Consider the following 14093-nt stretch of genomic DNA (forward strand, 5'->3'; position numbering starts at 1 on the left):
AAACATCAACATACTGGACATTTTGAATTTTAAGTTCTGGTTTCTGAATTGATTTAGGTCCTTTCCCCTTAAGTTTTATTTTAAATAATTTTTAAAATTGTTTTCATTTTCCATTACAAATATAACCGTAGGTAAAAGGTAAAATAAATATATAAATAAGAAATAAAATTTTACATAAATCTGTAACATTTAACAGCTTTTACTGAAGAAATTTACAAACAAAAATGCTCATGTGCAGTCTCTTTTTAAAACTGTTTTTACTATTAGTTTTTTCTTTTTAAAATATAGTTCTAGTCAGTATACCAAATATGTCTTCATGAAAGTTGTTTCATGAAATGGTTAGCTGCTTCTTTTAAAAAAAATTTTAGAAAGACCATGTGAGAAACATTTTTCATGAGTGATCATTTATATAGGCCCAACTTCATAAATATACTGCCTAGCAGTTTGTGTACAATACAGGAAAAAAAGTAGTTTCCATTTGAATATCTGAAGAAACAAAATTCTTCTGCCTGGAAAACTGAAATGTAGTAGATTTATGTTGATAAGACTTGGGGCTTAACTGATGCTCAGACAGTGTCAAGAAGTATGGATTCTCAGTGTGTCCCTGGACATAGAAAAAGGTCACTACTCCAAAATACAGCTCCTTAAATGTATTCGTAGCAATCATCTGGAGCCAGAACAAGACTGCGTCACATCAGCAGAAACAAGCGTAGTTTAGATTTTCTTAGTAGCCATTTTGTTCCTGGCTAATTGATAAATTTGTCCAAACCCTTTCTGAAACTTTTCATTTACTCTATAAAGAGGTCCAAAAGTTTTTTACCCATTGTATCAAGCAATACTTTCTTTTCCGTGACTAAAGACTTAATGAAAACTTTATTCCCAGGGTTCTTTATAAAGAACAAAAGAGGTAATGGATATGGAAACTTTTTAAAAGTGCTATACAAATGTTACCTGTTATTCTAAGCATTTAATTCCCTCAGGTTTCATAGAGTGCTTTGGTATCTCAGGATTTGATTAATAAGTCATGCTCCTCATTCACTGACATTATTACATAGATTTTAGTCATGTCTTTCACCTTGTATCTTTTAAACTAAAGGATTCTTATTTTTTTTAATCTGTCTAAATATTGCAATTCCCCAAACCTCATCCTTCAGTCAGTCATTTTAATTACTCTTAGTGCCACATGGGTACTGTTACATCACCATTTTTATATGAGTAAAATATTTTCCTTTTAATACATTTCTTACCACCTAACAGTTTGTTGTACTTTTTATCTGCATGTTTAGAAAAACAGTACATTTTATATTAGAAAGATCACTGGACTTATTATCTAAAAGTCCTCAGTTCAATCCCACATTCACCATTTACTAATCATGTTATTACAAAAAAATCACTTAAGCCCTCTGACCTTCAGTTTTCTCCACTTTTTAAAATGAAGATAATATTATTTGGAGCAGATAATCCCAAAACAAACTGCCTTATGTATCATTGCAATCGTTATTTCCTAATAATAGCCCAATTTATAATAACTCCTGGACTGTGGCACATATTTCAGAAACTTCCATTTATTCAAATTGTTAAAACTCATCTGCCACTCTTTGGCTCATTGGTGTAGAGTGGGATAGAATGGAAATGGTGCTGCAGCCTGAGTTGGGCTATCTTTGAATCCCATCTGAGCCACTAGCTATGTAACCTTGGACAAGTTACTCAGTTTCTCTGGGCTTTATTTTTTTCACCTATAAATTAAAGGAGTTGGACCACATGACATCTAGAATCTATTCAACTCCTTAATTCCATCATATAATTTGTAAGCTTTTATTGTAGCCTGTTCCCATATGAAAGCCTGGAAAAGTTTTATTTTATCTTAGAGCAGGTAGCTTTCTATGTGTACTCCCTTCTCCATATAACTTATAAATATTTTAAATAAAATTAGTCTTTACATTAATCCTTAAGGAACCTTGCATTTTATGTTTCTCCTCAAAAAAAGTACCTGTTTATCCATTGTATCCTATATCCAAACAGATTCCTTATCTATGAAAAGATTATGCCTTAGACCCTCTTATGGCATTATGATTCAGTTTTTTTAAAGTTTTTATTGTGTAATTTTGTCTAAGCATTTTTGAAAGTCTTTGAGTAAGGTATATGTGCCAGTTCCCCTCTCTATACTCATCTTTTATCCTATCAACAAACCACAATAAATCAGACATAATTTCCCAACAGCTACATTTCCTTTCCCCAATAGGCTATTTTTGTTAGTGTGTTAAATGACGATATCTTTGAATGGAAATTACAGCAGCTTCACCAGAAACACAACTCTAACTTCCATTGTCACCCTTAGAATCATATAAGTAGAGTTTATGTGAACAAGACCTCCCATGTGTAAACTATCAGCCCCTCTGGCACAGAGATAATTTCACATTTTAGCCAATGGTTTTCCCTGTTTTATTCCTTGAGTTCATTTAAGATCATCAAATGAGAGCCCATTGATCCTGGTTTTTTAACCTCTTTTTGATAGTTTGATTAAGAAGATAGTGTACTTTGACCACAGAGAGATAACAGGTCAAAATCCTGAATATCTCTTATTAATTTTGCCCTTTTTAATTTACATAAAGATAATTGCTATAGAATTGTATGATAATTTTATATTTAAAATTTTATTTTAAAAATAAATTTCATTGATACTTTTTTTTCTATATTAGGCATTCCTGGATATCTTCCCATACCTACTCCCGAATTTGAATCCTCCCTTGTAAAAAAGAAAACCAATTAAGCAAGGAATACATCACCTTGTATGCAACATGATGTCCAAATAGTCTTAGAGCAAAATATATTTTATCATCTATTCTGTAGGACAATTATTAGTTTTATGGTTAGTTACTTTGGTTTTAACACCTATTTAGTGAGATTTACTTTGTTGCTCTCATTAAAATCAGATTTTTAAAACTTGAAGGACTATTAGAGATCACTTAACCCATTTTAAAGATAGAGATGGGTAATTGAATTAAATGTCATTTAGTATGGGTTAATGTGATTGGCACTGGTGACTCAGCTAGGGAGTGTTGATTCAGGATAGGAACTAAGGCCTCAAAACACTTTAAAATAACCCAGTACCAGCCACACTGTTGAAAAAGCTTAAGCCTCATATAGTCTTTGTGTTGCACAACTGGTTTGGGGTTTTTTTCTTGCATGTTATGACAAACCTGTGCCCTTATTCTATGTGATATTTGATTTTGTAGCATCATTGATAAACTATCTCTAGAGCAAAGTACCACTAATTTAATTTTACTCTTTGGCCCCACAATTCATAAGGAATATACCCACAAATGATAAAATGCAAAACAGCTCTATGGTTGTTTTGATTTTTTAACTAAAAAAATTAGCTTATAGCTATCATTTTGTTTTGTGGAGCTATGAATGTAGAAATACAAATTGTTGAGTAAAATTAATCCCCAAAGCTTTGCAGATAGAATTATGGCATTTTATAGCCAAATAATCATGTATTCTTAAATGTCCTCATGGTAAAGAAGAAAAAAAGTTAAATTCTTAACAAATTGTGACATACCCAAAATTATGATAAGGTTTTGTACTCCTTGAAATGTGTTTTAAGATTAGTTTATGTAAACATATATACATATGTATATATATATATACACATATATACATACAAGCAGGATATCAGATTTCCCTATTACTTAGCAATTTAGAATCATTTATTATTGTACTGCATAAATTACCCAGGTAAGAAATTATCAGCATATTTATTTTTGGAAAGAGTAGCCTTCCATCTATAGTTAATAATTCGTTTAGAAAAATTATTTACAGGACTAGCTCCCTTAATGAAAAACAAACAAAAAAAAAACAACCTCAATTTAGTAATAATTCTGTAATTTCTTGCTTTTTCATAGGCATGCCTCCCATTCGGGATTTGGTCAGCCACTCCCCTAACCAGTCAGGTGATGCATATGACTCTTTAAAATCTCATATTTGTTGTGCATTACATGTCTCTTTTACATATATTTAAAAATTATAGACTTGATTTTCATATCTGCCTCATTTATGATTGTTAAACTAGAAAAACAAAAATTTAGTGCTGATCATACATAATTAATAGGCTAACTTCAGGCTGGTATTGTTAAATGAATCTACTTTCATATGTAAATTATTAAAGTAGTTCTCTATCCTCAATCAGAAGATAGTGCTTGTAATGCTATTTCATAGCTTAAATTTCTATGACATTTTGGTTTTCAGTCAAGTATAACTTTTAATGGCTATGTTGAATGAGTTCTTTCAGGCTGCATATTTAAACCTAGTGGAAATTCCTTGTACAGAGAATAAGGGGAAGCTTTTTTAATCAGGTAATAAACTGGTTATTAAGCATTTATTATGTGCCCTCTATTTGCCAGACAGTGTGATCAACACTGGAGATACAAAAAGAGCCCAGTCTAATGGGAGGGGCAACACGTGAACAACCGCATGTGTAAAAATACATGTGTGTGCGTATACATGCATGCACACGTGATAAATTGGAGATAATCGATAAAGGAAAGGCACTAGTATTGAGGGAAATCAAGAGAGGTTTCTAGTGGGTGGGATTTTAGCTGGGACTTGAAGGAAGCCAGGAAGCAGAGATGAGGAACTGAGAGAATTCCATGGGGACAGCAAGTGAAAATGCAGAGTCAGAGGATACATTATTCTGTTAGAATAACAACAAACAATCTGGTGTCGCTGGATCACATCGGGGGTGAATGAGGTGTAAGAACATTGGATGGGTAGGAGGAGGCCAGATTATGAAAAACTTTTCATGTTCCAAGAGTAGCTTTTATATTTGATCCTGAAGATAATAGGAAGCCACTGGAGTTTATTGAGTAGGGATGTGACATGGCCAGACCTGTGCTTTAGGAAGATCACATTCATATCTAAATGGCGGATGGACTGGAATGGCAAGAGACCTGAGTCATGGAGACCATCAGGCTGTTGCAGTAGTCCAGGCATGAGGTGGTGCAGGTGGTGGCAGTGTTAGAGGAGACAAGAAAAAAACATACAAGAGAGGTCATAAAGGTAGGAACAACAGGACTAAGCATCAGATTAGATAGGAAGGAGTTGGGAATGAGAGTTAGATTGCAAGCCTGGGTCATTGGGATGATGGTTGTTCCCTGGACAGTAGTAGGGAAGTTAGAAAGAGTGGATGGTTTGGGGATAAGGAAAGAAGATAATGAGCTGAGTCTGAGATATCAATGGGTCATCTAGTTCAAGATGTCTTAAAACAATTGGAGATATGAAACTTGAGGTCCACAGAGCTTAAGGCTATTTGAGAATCGCCAGCATAGAGATGATAATTGAATCCATAGGAGTTGGTGAAATCGCCAAGGGAAATAGTGTAGAGAGAGAATAAAAGAGGACCCAGGATAGAGCCCTGTGGGCTGCCCGTTGTTAGTGGGCATGATATGGGTGAAGATCCATCAAAGGAAACTTAGAAGGAGTAGTCAGGCGGGTAAGAGAGCCAGAAGAGAGCGTTGTCACAAAAACCTAAAGAACAGAATTATAAGAAGAGAGTTTCTGACAGCATCACAGGCTACAGAGAGGTCGCGAAGGATGGGATTGAGAAGATACCATTCGGTGTGGCAGTGAAGAGAACACTGGCGACTTTGGAGAGGGCAGGTTCAGTTGAATGATAAGATTGGAAACCAGATTGCAGAGAATTAAGAAGAGAGGAAGAGGAAAGGAAGTGGAGGCATCCGTTTCAAATGACCTTTTCAGGGAGTTCAGCCATGAAATGGAAGAAGGAGTTAGGATGGTAAATAGTGAGGACGGATGGATCAAGTGCAGTTTGAAGGTGGGTAAGACATGGGCATGTGTGTAGGTAGTGGAGAAGCAGTCAGTAGACAGAGCGAGTTTGAGCATTATTCAAAAAGTGGGGATGATAAAAGGAATAATCTTTTGAAGAATGTAAAATGGAATGGAAAAACTTGTGCCACGTAGAGGGTTTTGCCTAGGCAAGAAGGACATCATGTGAGAAAGGGATGAAGGAGGAGATAGTGGCAGAAGGCATCCAAGTGATAAGATAAAGAGAAGGGGAGAAGAGGGAGCTCTCAGAGAATGGCCTCTTGTTTGTTTTGTTTTTTCAGTGAAATATGAAGGAAAGTTCTTAGGAAGGTTTGAGGAGGCTTTGAAGGATTTGAAAAGAAAAGCCTCTGATTAATGAGATAGTGAGTTAATTAAGAAGGTATAAAGAAATTGCCTTGCTCTAGTGAGGGCCCAGTTTAAATTATGTAGCATAAATTTTTGGTGGATCCTGTCAGCACAGATTCATAATATTCTTAACTTCATTCAGTAGTATGTTAGTAGGGGGTAATGCAGTGGATGGTGGGAGTAACTGAAGGCAGAGACTTGACCAGGCAAGATCAGCTGTGTGATAAAGGGGCAAGGGATTCAAGAGAAGAAGACAGTATAGAGCTTAACTGGTTCACCAAATGGTCAAGATGGGGAATGGAAGAGAGTGTTTTCAGTGCAGGGATGATGGCCTGCAAAAGAACTTAGGAGTTCAAATATTGGAGGTTATGGTGAAGACAAAGAACAGAATTTGAATTTTTAAGGCAGAAGGAGAGATAGAATAACAGGAGATTGTGATCAAATAAGGAAATGTCAGAGTTTGTGAACATGGAAGCAGTACATTTGTGAGTGATGACCAGATCAAGGCAATGATATCTCTATAGCTGAGTTAGAGTGAAAAAGTAGGTCATGAGAAATGAGTAAATTGAGGAATGGGCAGCTTAGGGTATATGAGGAAGTATCAATATGTATGTTAAAGCCTAGTATGAAGGGAATGTCCTGGGCTTGGTACACACCCTCTAGAATTTTGTTTCAGTTGTAGATATGGAATGAGTCGTGGTGCAGGTTGAGTCTGAATGTGGTATCAAGAAGAAAGGAATATTCTACTACCCCACCAGTAAGTTGGGGAAAATGAACGGATGTATGACCAGTGCTATAGAGGGTAGTAACCAGGGAGACTGTCATCAGGAGGGAGCCAGGTCTCAGTAGGATACTGAAGAGGGAAGGACTGGGACAGGGAAAGATTTAAGATGAAAGTAGATTTGTCACCAGTGCAGCAAGTATTCCAAAGAGCACAGTGGAAGGCGTAGGTGGCTTTATCATGGGGCGTTGGGTAGAGGGAAAAAGAAATAAGGCAGTAGACAGTGAGGGATAGAGAGTAGGAAGTTCAGAATCACTGGGATGGGGTGGGGGGGTGGGGTATCATAGGACTATTTCAACCCCCTCATTCTTATAGATGAGGAATCCGAGGCTCAGGAAAGTTGAGGAATTTGCTGTTAAAGTTCACAAAAGTAATAAGCATCAGAAGCAGGATTTTGAACCTAGATGTTCTGACTTAAGTCATCATTCTTCACACTGTGCCAAATTGTCTCCTATGGGTAGGAGAACTAAGAGAAAGCAGTGTCACAAGTAACCAGAGAGGAGATAGTTTTTAGAAGGAGACAGTGGTCAACAGTGTCATATGCCAGAGGGTCAAAGAAGGGCAAAGAATGTGTAAAGGTCATTAGATTTGGCAGTTAAGATACCATTACTAACTTTGGGAAATGCTGTTTCAGTTGAAAGATGAAGTTAGAAGCCACATTGCATAAGGGTTAGAAGATAGTAAGAGGAAAAGATTTGGAAGTACCTGTAGCTGCCATTCTCAAGGAGTTCACCGAGAATAGAAGGAAAAATAATGGGAAAATAGGTAGTAAGAATATCAAGGGGCAGCTAAGTGGGGCAGTGAATAGAGCACTGGCCCTGAAGTCAGGAGGACCTGAGTTCAAATGCGACCTTGGACACTTGACACTTAACTAGCTGTGTGACCTTGGGCAAGTCACTTAACTCTAATTGCCTGGCCTTCCCACCCTCCCCCCCCAAAAAAATACCAAGATCTTTGTATACAATCATAGCGACATTATGTGATCCCTGACTTTGATTTAGTTCTTCTAAGCAATTCAGTGATCTAAGACAGTTCCAGAGACTCGTGATGGAAAATGCTATCCACATCCAGAGAAAGAACTCTGGAATCTGAATCCATATTGAAACATACTATTTTTTAAATTTCTTTTTTCTTTCTCGCGGTTTTTCCCTTTCATTCTGATTCTTCTTTAACAACATGGTTAATGTGGAAATATATTTAATGTGATTATACATATGTAACCTATGTCAGATTGCTTGCTGTCCTGGGGAGGGGGTTAAGGAGAGAAGGAGAATAAAATTTGGAACCCAAAATCTTGTAAAAGTGAATGTTGAAAACTTTAAAAAAAAAAAAAAAAAGATGGGGCAACTACATGGCTCAGTGAATAGAGCACCTGCCCTAGAGTCAGGAGGACTTGAGTTCAAATTCGGCCTCAGACACTTAACACTTACTAGCTGTGTGACCTTGGGCAAGTCGCTTAACCCCAATTGCCCTACCTTCCCCCCTCCAAAAAGCAAAAATAAATAAATAAACTTTAGAAAAAGAATACCAAGATCTAATAATGATGGATTGGGGGGGGGGGTTCCTTATACTAGATTTCTTTTTTTTAATTATTTATTTTTAGTTTTCAACATTTATTTCCATAAGTTTAAAATTTTCTCCCCCTCCTCCCTTCCTAAGACAGCTTGCAATCTGATATGGGCTCTAAATATACATTCGTATTAAAAACATTTTCACATTAGTCATGTTGCGTAGAAGAATTATAACAAATGGGAAAAACCATGAGAAAGAAAACAGCAACAAAATAAAACCAAAAAAGAAAACAGTCTGCTTCATTCTGCATTCCAACTTCATAGTTCTTTCTCTGGATGTGGCTGGCATTTTCCATCATGTGTCCTTTGGAATTGTTTTAGGTCCTTGCATTGCTGAGAAGGGTTAAGTCTATCAAAATCAGACCTCAAACACTGTAGTTTTTACTGTGTACAGTGTTCTCCTGGTTCTGCTCCCCTCACTCAGCCTCAGTTCATGTCTTTCCAGGTTTCTCTGGAGTCTGCCTGTTCACTAATGATGAATTTTTAAGGAGGGAGGTGAGATAAGTAAAAAACAGGGAAGCAGATTGAATGAAGATATAGAGAATGAGGATTAGAGACATATTGAGGAAGATAGTGGCAGGTAATCTATAGAAAAAGGGAAGGGATAAGGTCATGGGCTTATGTAGAGGAATTGATCTTGACCAGGAGAAAGGCCACCTCTTTATCAGAGACTAGAGTGAAGGAGTAAATAGCAAATGAGTAAATGTCAGAGGAGTATGAGTTGGGAAGGGAGAAAGGGAAATCTCAGAGAATACTCCAGTAAATATCTTTTTCAATAAAATTTGAAACAAAGTCTTCAGCTCAGTTTGATGGGGAGGGAAGGTACTGTGGTGGAGACTTTTAAGGAGAGATTAGGTTTGGAAAAGCCAGTGTGGTCAGTAAACAGATAATTGTGGGGAGTAAAAGGATTGCATTGCTGCAATGAGGACTTAGTTATTGTTATTGGCAGAGGATATGAACGTTTACTTAGAGGACCCTAGGGATACCATATAAAATTAAGTAAAGGAAGTTTCTTCATCAAGGTCTTCTTTACCAATTAAACAATAGGTCCAGCCCCTCCCAAAATTAGAGACAGAAACCACATTATTACTTCAATAAATACCCCCTAAAATTCTTCTTGACAAAATACAGTGGTTATTTATGTTTAAAAGCCCTAAAATGTATATACGTGGAAGAACTCTTTAGTATTATCAGAAGTATACATTAAAACCGAGAAGTTTTATTGTTTGAAATGAAGATATTACTAGAAGCTTTCCCAGTACAAATAGTGCCAAAGTAAGTGTGTCTCCTGTCCCCACTATTATTTGACAACTCTAGAAATACTAGCAGTAAAATAAGCAACCAGAATTAAAGGTAAGAACATTGTGAAAATAGATTTTTAAAATTATCCCCATTTGCAGATTTCATGATGCTATACTTGAAAAACCTAGAAAAATAACAAAAGAAACTAATTCATATGATTCATAACTTCAGCAAGGTAACAGGATATAAATTCCATAGACAAATATCACATAGTAAGAAATTATAACAAATTCCATTTAAAATGTTTACAGAATTTATAAAGTACCTGAGTTGAACTTACCATCCCACATACAAGATTAAAATATATACTAAATAATTTCCTTTAGTCAATAATGTATTATTGACAATAATAATAATTGAAGAAATGTTTATCTTCATATTTGGGCCATGCCAGAGATTTAATGCTGCATAAAATATCACCTAGGGAATACTGAAAAATGCAATCTCACATACACATACAACCTAGAATACTAATGATGAAAAACATGCTTCTTTGGCAGAAAGGTGATAGATAATATGTTTAGAAAAAGACAAACATGTTTAGAGAAACAGTATAAGACACATTTGTTTTTCTTTATTATGCTTCTTTATTACAAGGGAGGCCTTTCAAGCTGGTAATAGTGATGCCAAAAAGAAAAAAGTGTCAAAGAAACATGTTTCAAAAATATACAAAAAGGAAGTTCAGAATGGGACACAGACAAAAAGGAAAGTGTTGTTAAAACTTTGTCAAATTGGACTGTACTTTTAAAAACCATGAACTATATCATAGATTCATGGTTTCATATCCAGACCTCTTTTTGGTCCATTTTTATACTGAAATATTTGTTAATGCTGCGTTCAAGATAAAAATCTGGTATATTTTAAAAATTATTACCTGGGGACGCATTATAGAACTAGGCAAAATAACAAAATTCATTGGCAAAGGAGAAAACTTCTATAATTTTGAGGAAAACAAGAAAAAATATTGGGGAAAGGGGAGAGTCAAAGCATTACCAGTCCTCAGTAAGCTAGCATCTTTATGTGTCCGTTGTTGTACTGGGCCGGGGGGGGCGGGGGGGGGAGGGTTTGCAGGCCACAAATACATAATGATTGTCCCAGCTGAAATTGTGTTTCCAGTCTGTCTCAAAACTATATTATAAAGCTATAGCAATCAAAGCTATTTGGTGCTGCTTTATTTAATACCAGCATTTCCCACTCTACTGTTCCCCTTTCCCTTAAGAAACTATAATAAAAGGGAAGAAGAAAGGAAAAAAAGTTGGAAAAAACTAAATGACAAATCCAGACAGGTTGACTTTACATGCAGTGTCAATATGCCTCTTGCCCCTCTGCCACACTTCTCCAAAGGAATATGAGGAAGTGTCTTCTCATAGTTCTTTTAAGAGGCAAATTCTTTTTTTTTTTCTTTTTGGAGGGGGAGTGGCGGGGCCACTGAGATGAAGTGACTTGCCCAAGGTCACACAGCTAGTAAGTGTTAAGTGTCTGCAGTCAGATTTGAACTCAGGTCCTCCTGACTCCAGGGCCTGTGCTCTATATACTGCACCACCTAGCCGCCCCAAGGGGCAAATTCTTAACTAAATAAGGGATAGTGATTATAAAGGGTAAATTTGGTAATTTTAACCCTACAATTTCATTCAAAGCTTTTGTATAAATAAAACCAATGAATATGGGATTAGAAGTGAAATTATTGAGTTGATAATATTTTGCACTGAATATCTCTGATTAAAAACCTGACTTAAAAAAACATATAACATTCACAGATATAGAAAACACTAAGAGCCATTCCCACAAAAGATCAGAGGTCAGAGGATGTGAACAGTTTTCAGAGGAAGAATTGGGTACTACAAATGAAAATATTCCACATTACTAACAGAAAAAGAAATACAAATTAAAATTACTCTTGAGTTTTTTTTAACATAATGGAGATTGGCAAAGGATGTCAAAAAGGGGAATAGTCACATGGAGGGAAATGGGAATATAAGCATGTAGTAGATCTGTGGATTTGTCAAATCATCGTGAAATCCATTTGGAGGCAAGAAGAGTGACTTAATTGTCTAGACCTTTTGATCTTTCCATGAAAGGGCTTATATCCAAAAAAAAAAGTCAGAGAAGGGAAGGAGGGATGATGTTTACGAAAGTATTATAGCATCTTTGTGATGAGATGGAGATAAGAGTTGGAAATAAAATGTTTTACATATTTTTGGGGAAAGCTGGGGTAGAGGGGAAAAAACTATGGTGTATGAATGTAATGTATGTATGAATGTCCCTTGTAGTGAGGAATGAAGAATATAAGAACATTCACAGAACCATTTCAAGTTTTTATAAGATCTGATCTGGTGAAATAAGGAGAACTATTAGAACAGTAAGCAAAGTGACTATGACAGTGCAAATGAAAAGATCACTAAAAGCACAGATAATCAAAGATAAGTGAGGAACGTAGGACGTGTGGTTGGGACTTTGTGTAATTGGTACTTGATCACAAGAAAAATTTTGATCTGGAGGTTGAGGAAGGTGATTTTTTTTTCTTTATAAAAGAAATTGATTGGAGTGGAAATTTAACATGTAATCTTCGTTTGATCAAGCATCTTACCAGTGCAGAGCAACACGTTCCCAGCAATTTATTCAGTCTTGGAGTCCCTTAGAACACTGAACAGTTAAGGTAATATAGCCAGTCTATGTCACAGGTAGGACTTGAGTCCATTTTTTCCTGGCTTTGAGACTAGGTTTGCATTATATACATCAATGAAGCGTAAGTTTGTTGTTGTTTTTTAAGAGAAATTATTATATTTTGTTGGCAGCTTGATTGACACTGTAGTTTACAAGGTTGTTAATTGAAATCACAAATTGGAAAAATGAATATGGAAACTTTCTAGTATTATTATAAAGATTATTTATCTTAAAGCACAACCAGGAATAATAGTTCTAGAAATATACCTATGTAATAACTAGCATTTTCTGTTTTAAGATTCATGAAAGCATATTTCACTCTTTTGTGGTCAAAGTTTTAATCTTTGTTATAGTTCAACATTATATGATTATTTGTCATCATTAATAGCAGATTATATTTTTACTTGTTTAATCATTGTATGAATTTTGTGTTAATTATTTAACCCATTTTTCTGTATCTGTGTTTAGATGTATAATAAAACAGATGTTAAGAGTGCTACCAGCTAGGACTTATTAGATCTGTGATCGAAAGATCTTAAATAAAATTTAAATTATATAGTACTGTACTTATCTTCCAGTATTTATAGCCCATTGAATATAACATGTTTATGACAGCAGACTACCATAGATAAAATTGTACTGAATTTCTTTTTTCTTCTTCTAAGAGCAACCAAGTAGAAATGGCACTTTAAGATAAAGGGGAGTAGTGATTCAGAGAGAAATTCTTCCTCAAGACAAGAGATACTTGATAGCTTACCATATAGGCCCATATATTCCTGAATTCTCACCTAAATACTAGTAAGAACTGCAATTTTAGAATTTGTTAGAAACTAAATCTGTTTATTTTAAAGAACTTGCTATTCTCTGCCCCTCTTAAAATCTCTTACCACTACCTAGCCAAGAAGTGGTTATCTTAGGAGATGCTTTCTTTTCTATATAAGATTGTCTACTCAGTTGTGGTGTAGAATAATTGGAGTAGAGAGGCAAACTAAGGATGGAGAATCCTGGGGAGCCTCCCTTGATTCTTCTTAACTCTACTCTGTCCAGCCCAATATTTGGGGTTATTCCTTATATTAGATATCGTGTTCAAAATTGTCTCAGTACCTCCATACAGCTTGGTTTTGAGAAGGTCGACTGAGATTTGGGGGAAAATTTGACTACTAGAAATTCTGTTCTAGGGAGTAGGAATTTTGGTATGGGGTCCTAGTGGATGTCTAAAACTGATAATCACAGAGTCTTGTGACTTACTTAACTATATTTTCCCCCAAATTGGTACTCAACTTTTACTGATTCTCCTTTTAAAAGAATAATTTTCTCCCAATAAGACCACTCCACCCTTCTGAATTCAAACCATGGTTCTATGAATTGAGCAACCAGTGGCTGCTTTTGATCTACTATTTTCCTAGTACTCTGAGGTACAAAAGAAGCATGAGATTTCCTTACTCACCCAATCTGATAATGTGTGGGAGGATAAGAGAAGACACAGTAATGGAACAGTCAGTGGAGTGTGTGAGTGTGTGTGTGTGTTTATTGATGGAAAATACAGATTGAAAACACAATGTATATAACAGTGTATTAATAATATA

General features: G+C 35.6%; 1 protein-coding gene across 6 annotated transcripts in view; it reads left to right on the forward strand.

Annotated features, from left to right (window-relative positions):
- The window catches only part of TNRC6A (trinucleotide repeat containing adaptor 6A), a 122033-nt gene that overhangs the window by 65858 nt on the left and 42082 nt on the right, over nucleotides 1–14093 (forward strand). For 3 of the 6 annotated variants that reach the window (XM_069106390.1, XM_069106400.1, XM_069106409.1), the window contains one exon: nucleotides 3906–3953. The exons of the other annotated variants lie outside the window; for them this stretch is intronic. In XM_069106390.1, the coding sequence (XP_068962491.1) occupies nucleotides 3906–3953 (48 nt within the window). The remainder of the gene's footprint in view (nucleotides 1–3905; nucleotides 3954–14093) is intronic. 6 annotated transcript variants of the gene reach the window in all.

Source organism: Petaurus breviceps, unplaced genomic scaffold (assembly GCF_028583685.1).
Source record: "Petaurus breviceps papuanus isolate PSGF00001 unplaced genomic scaffold, PetGlider_PUasm1.0 138, whole genome shotgun sequence".
Taxonomy (NCBI): Eukaryota; Metazoa; Chordata; class Mammalia; order Diprotodontia; family Petauridae; genus Petaurus; species Petaurus breviceps.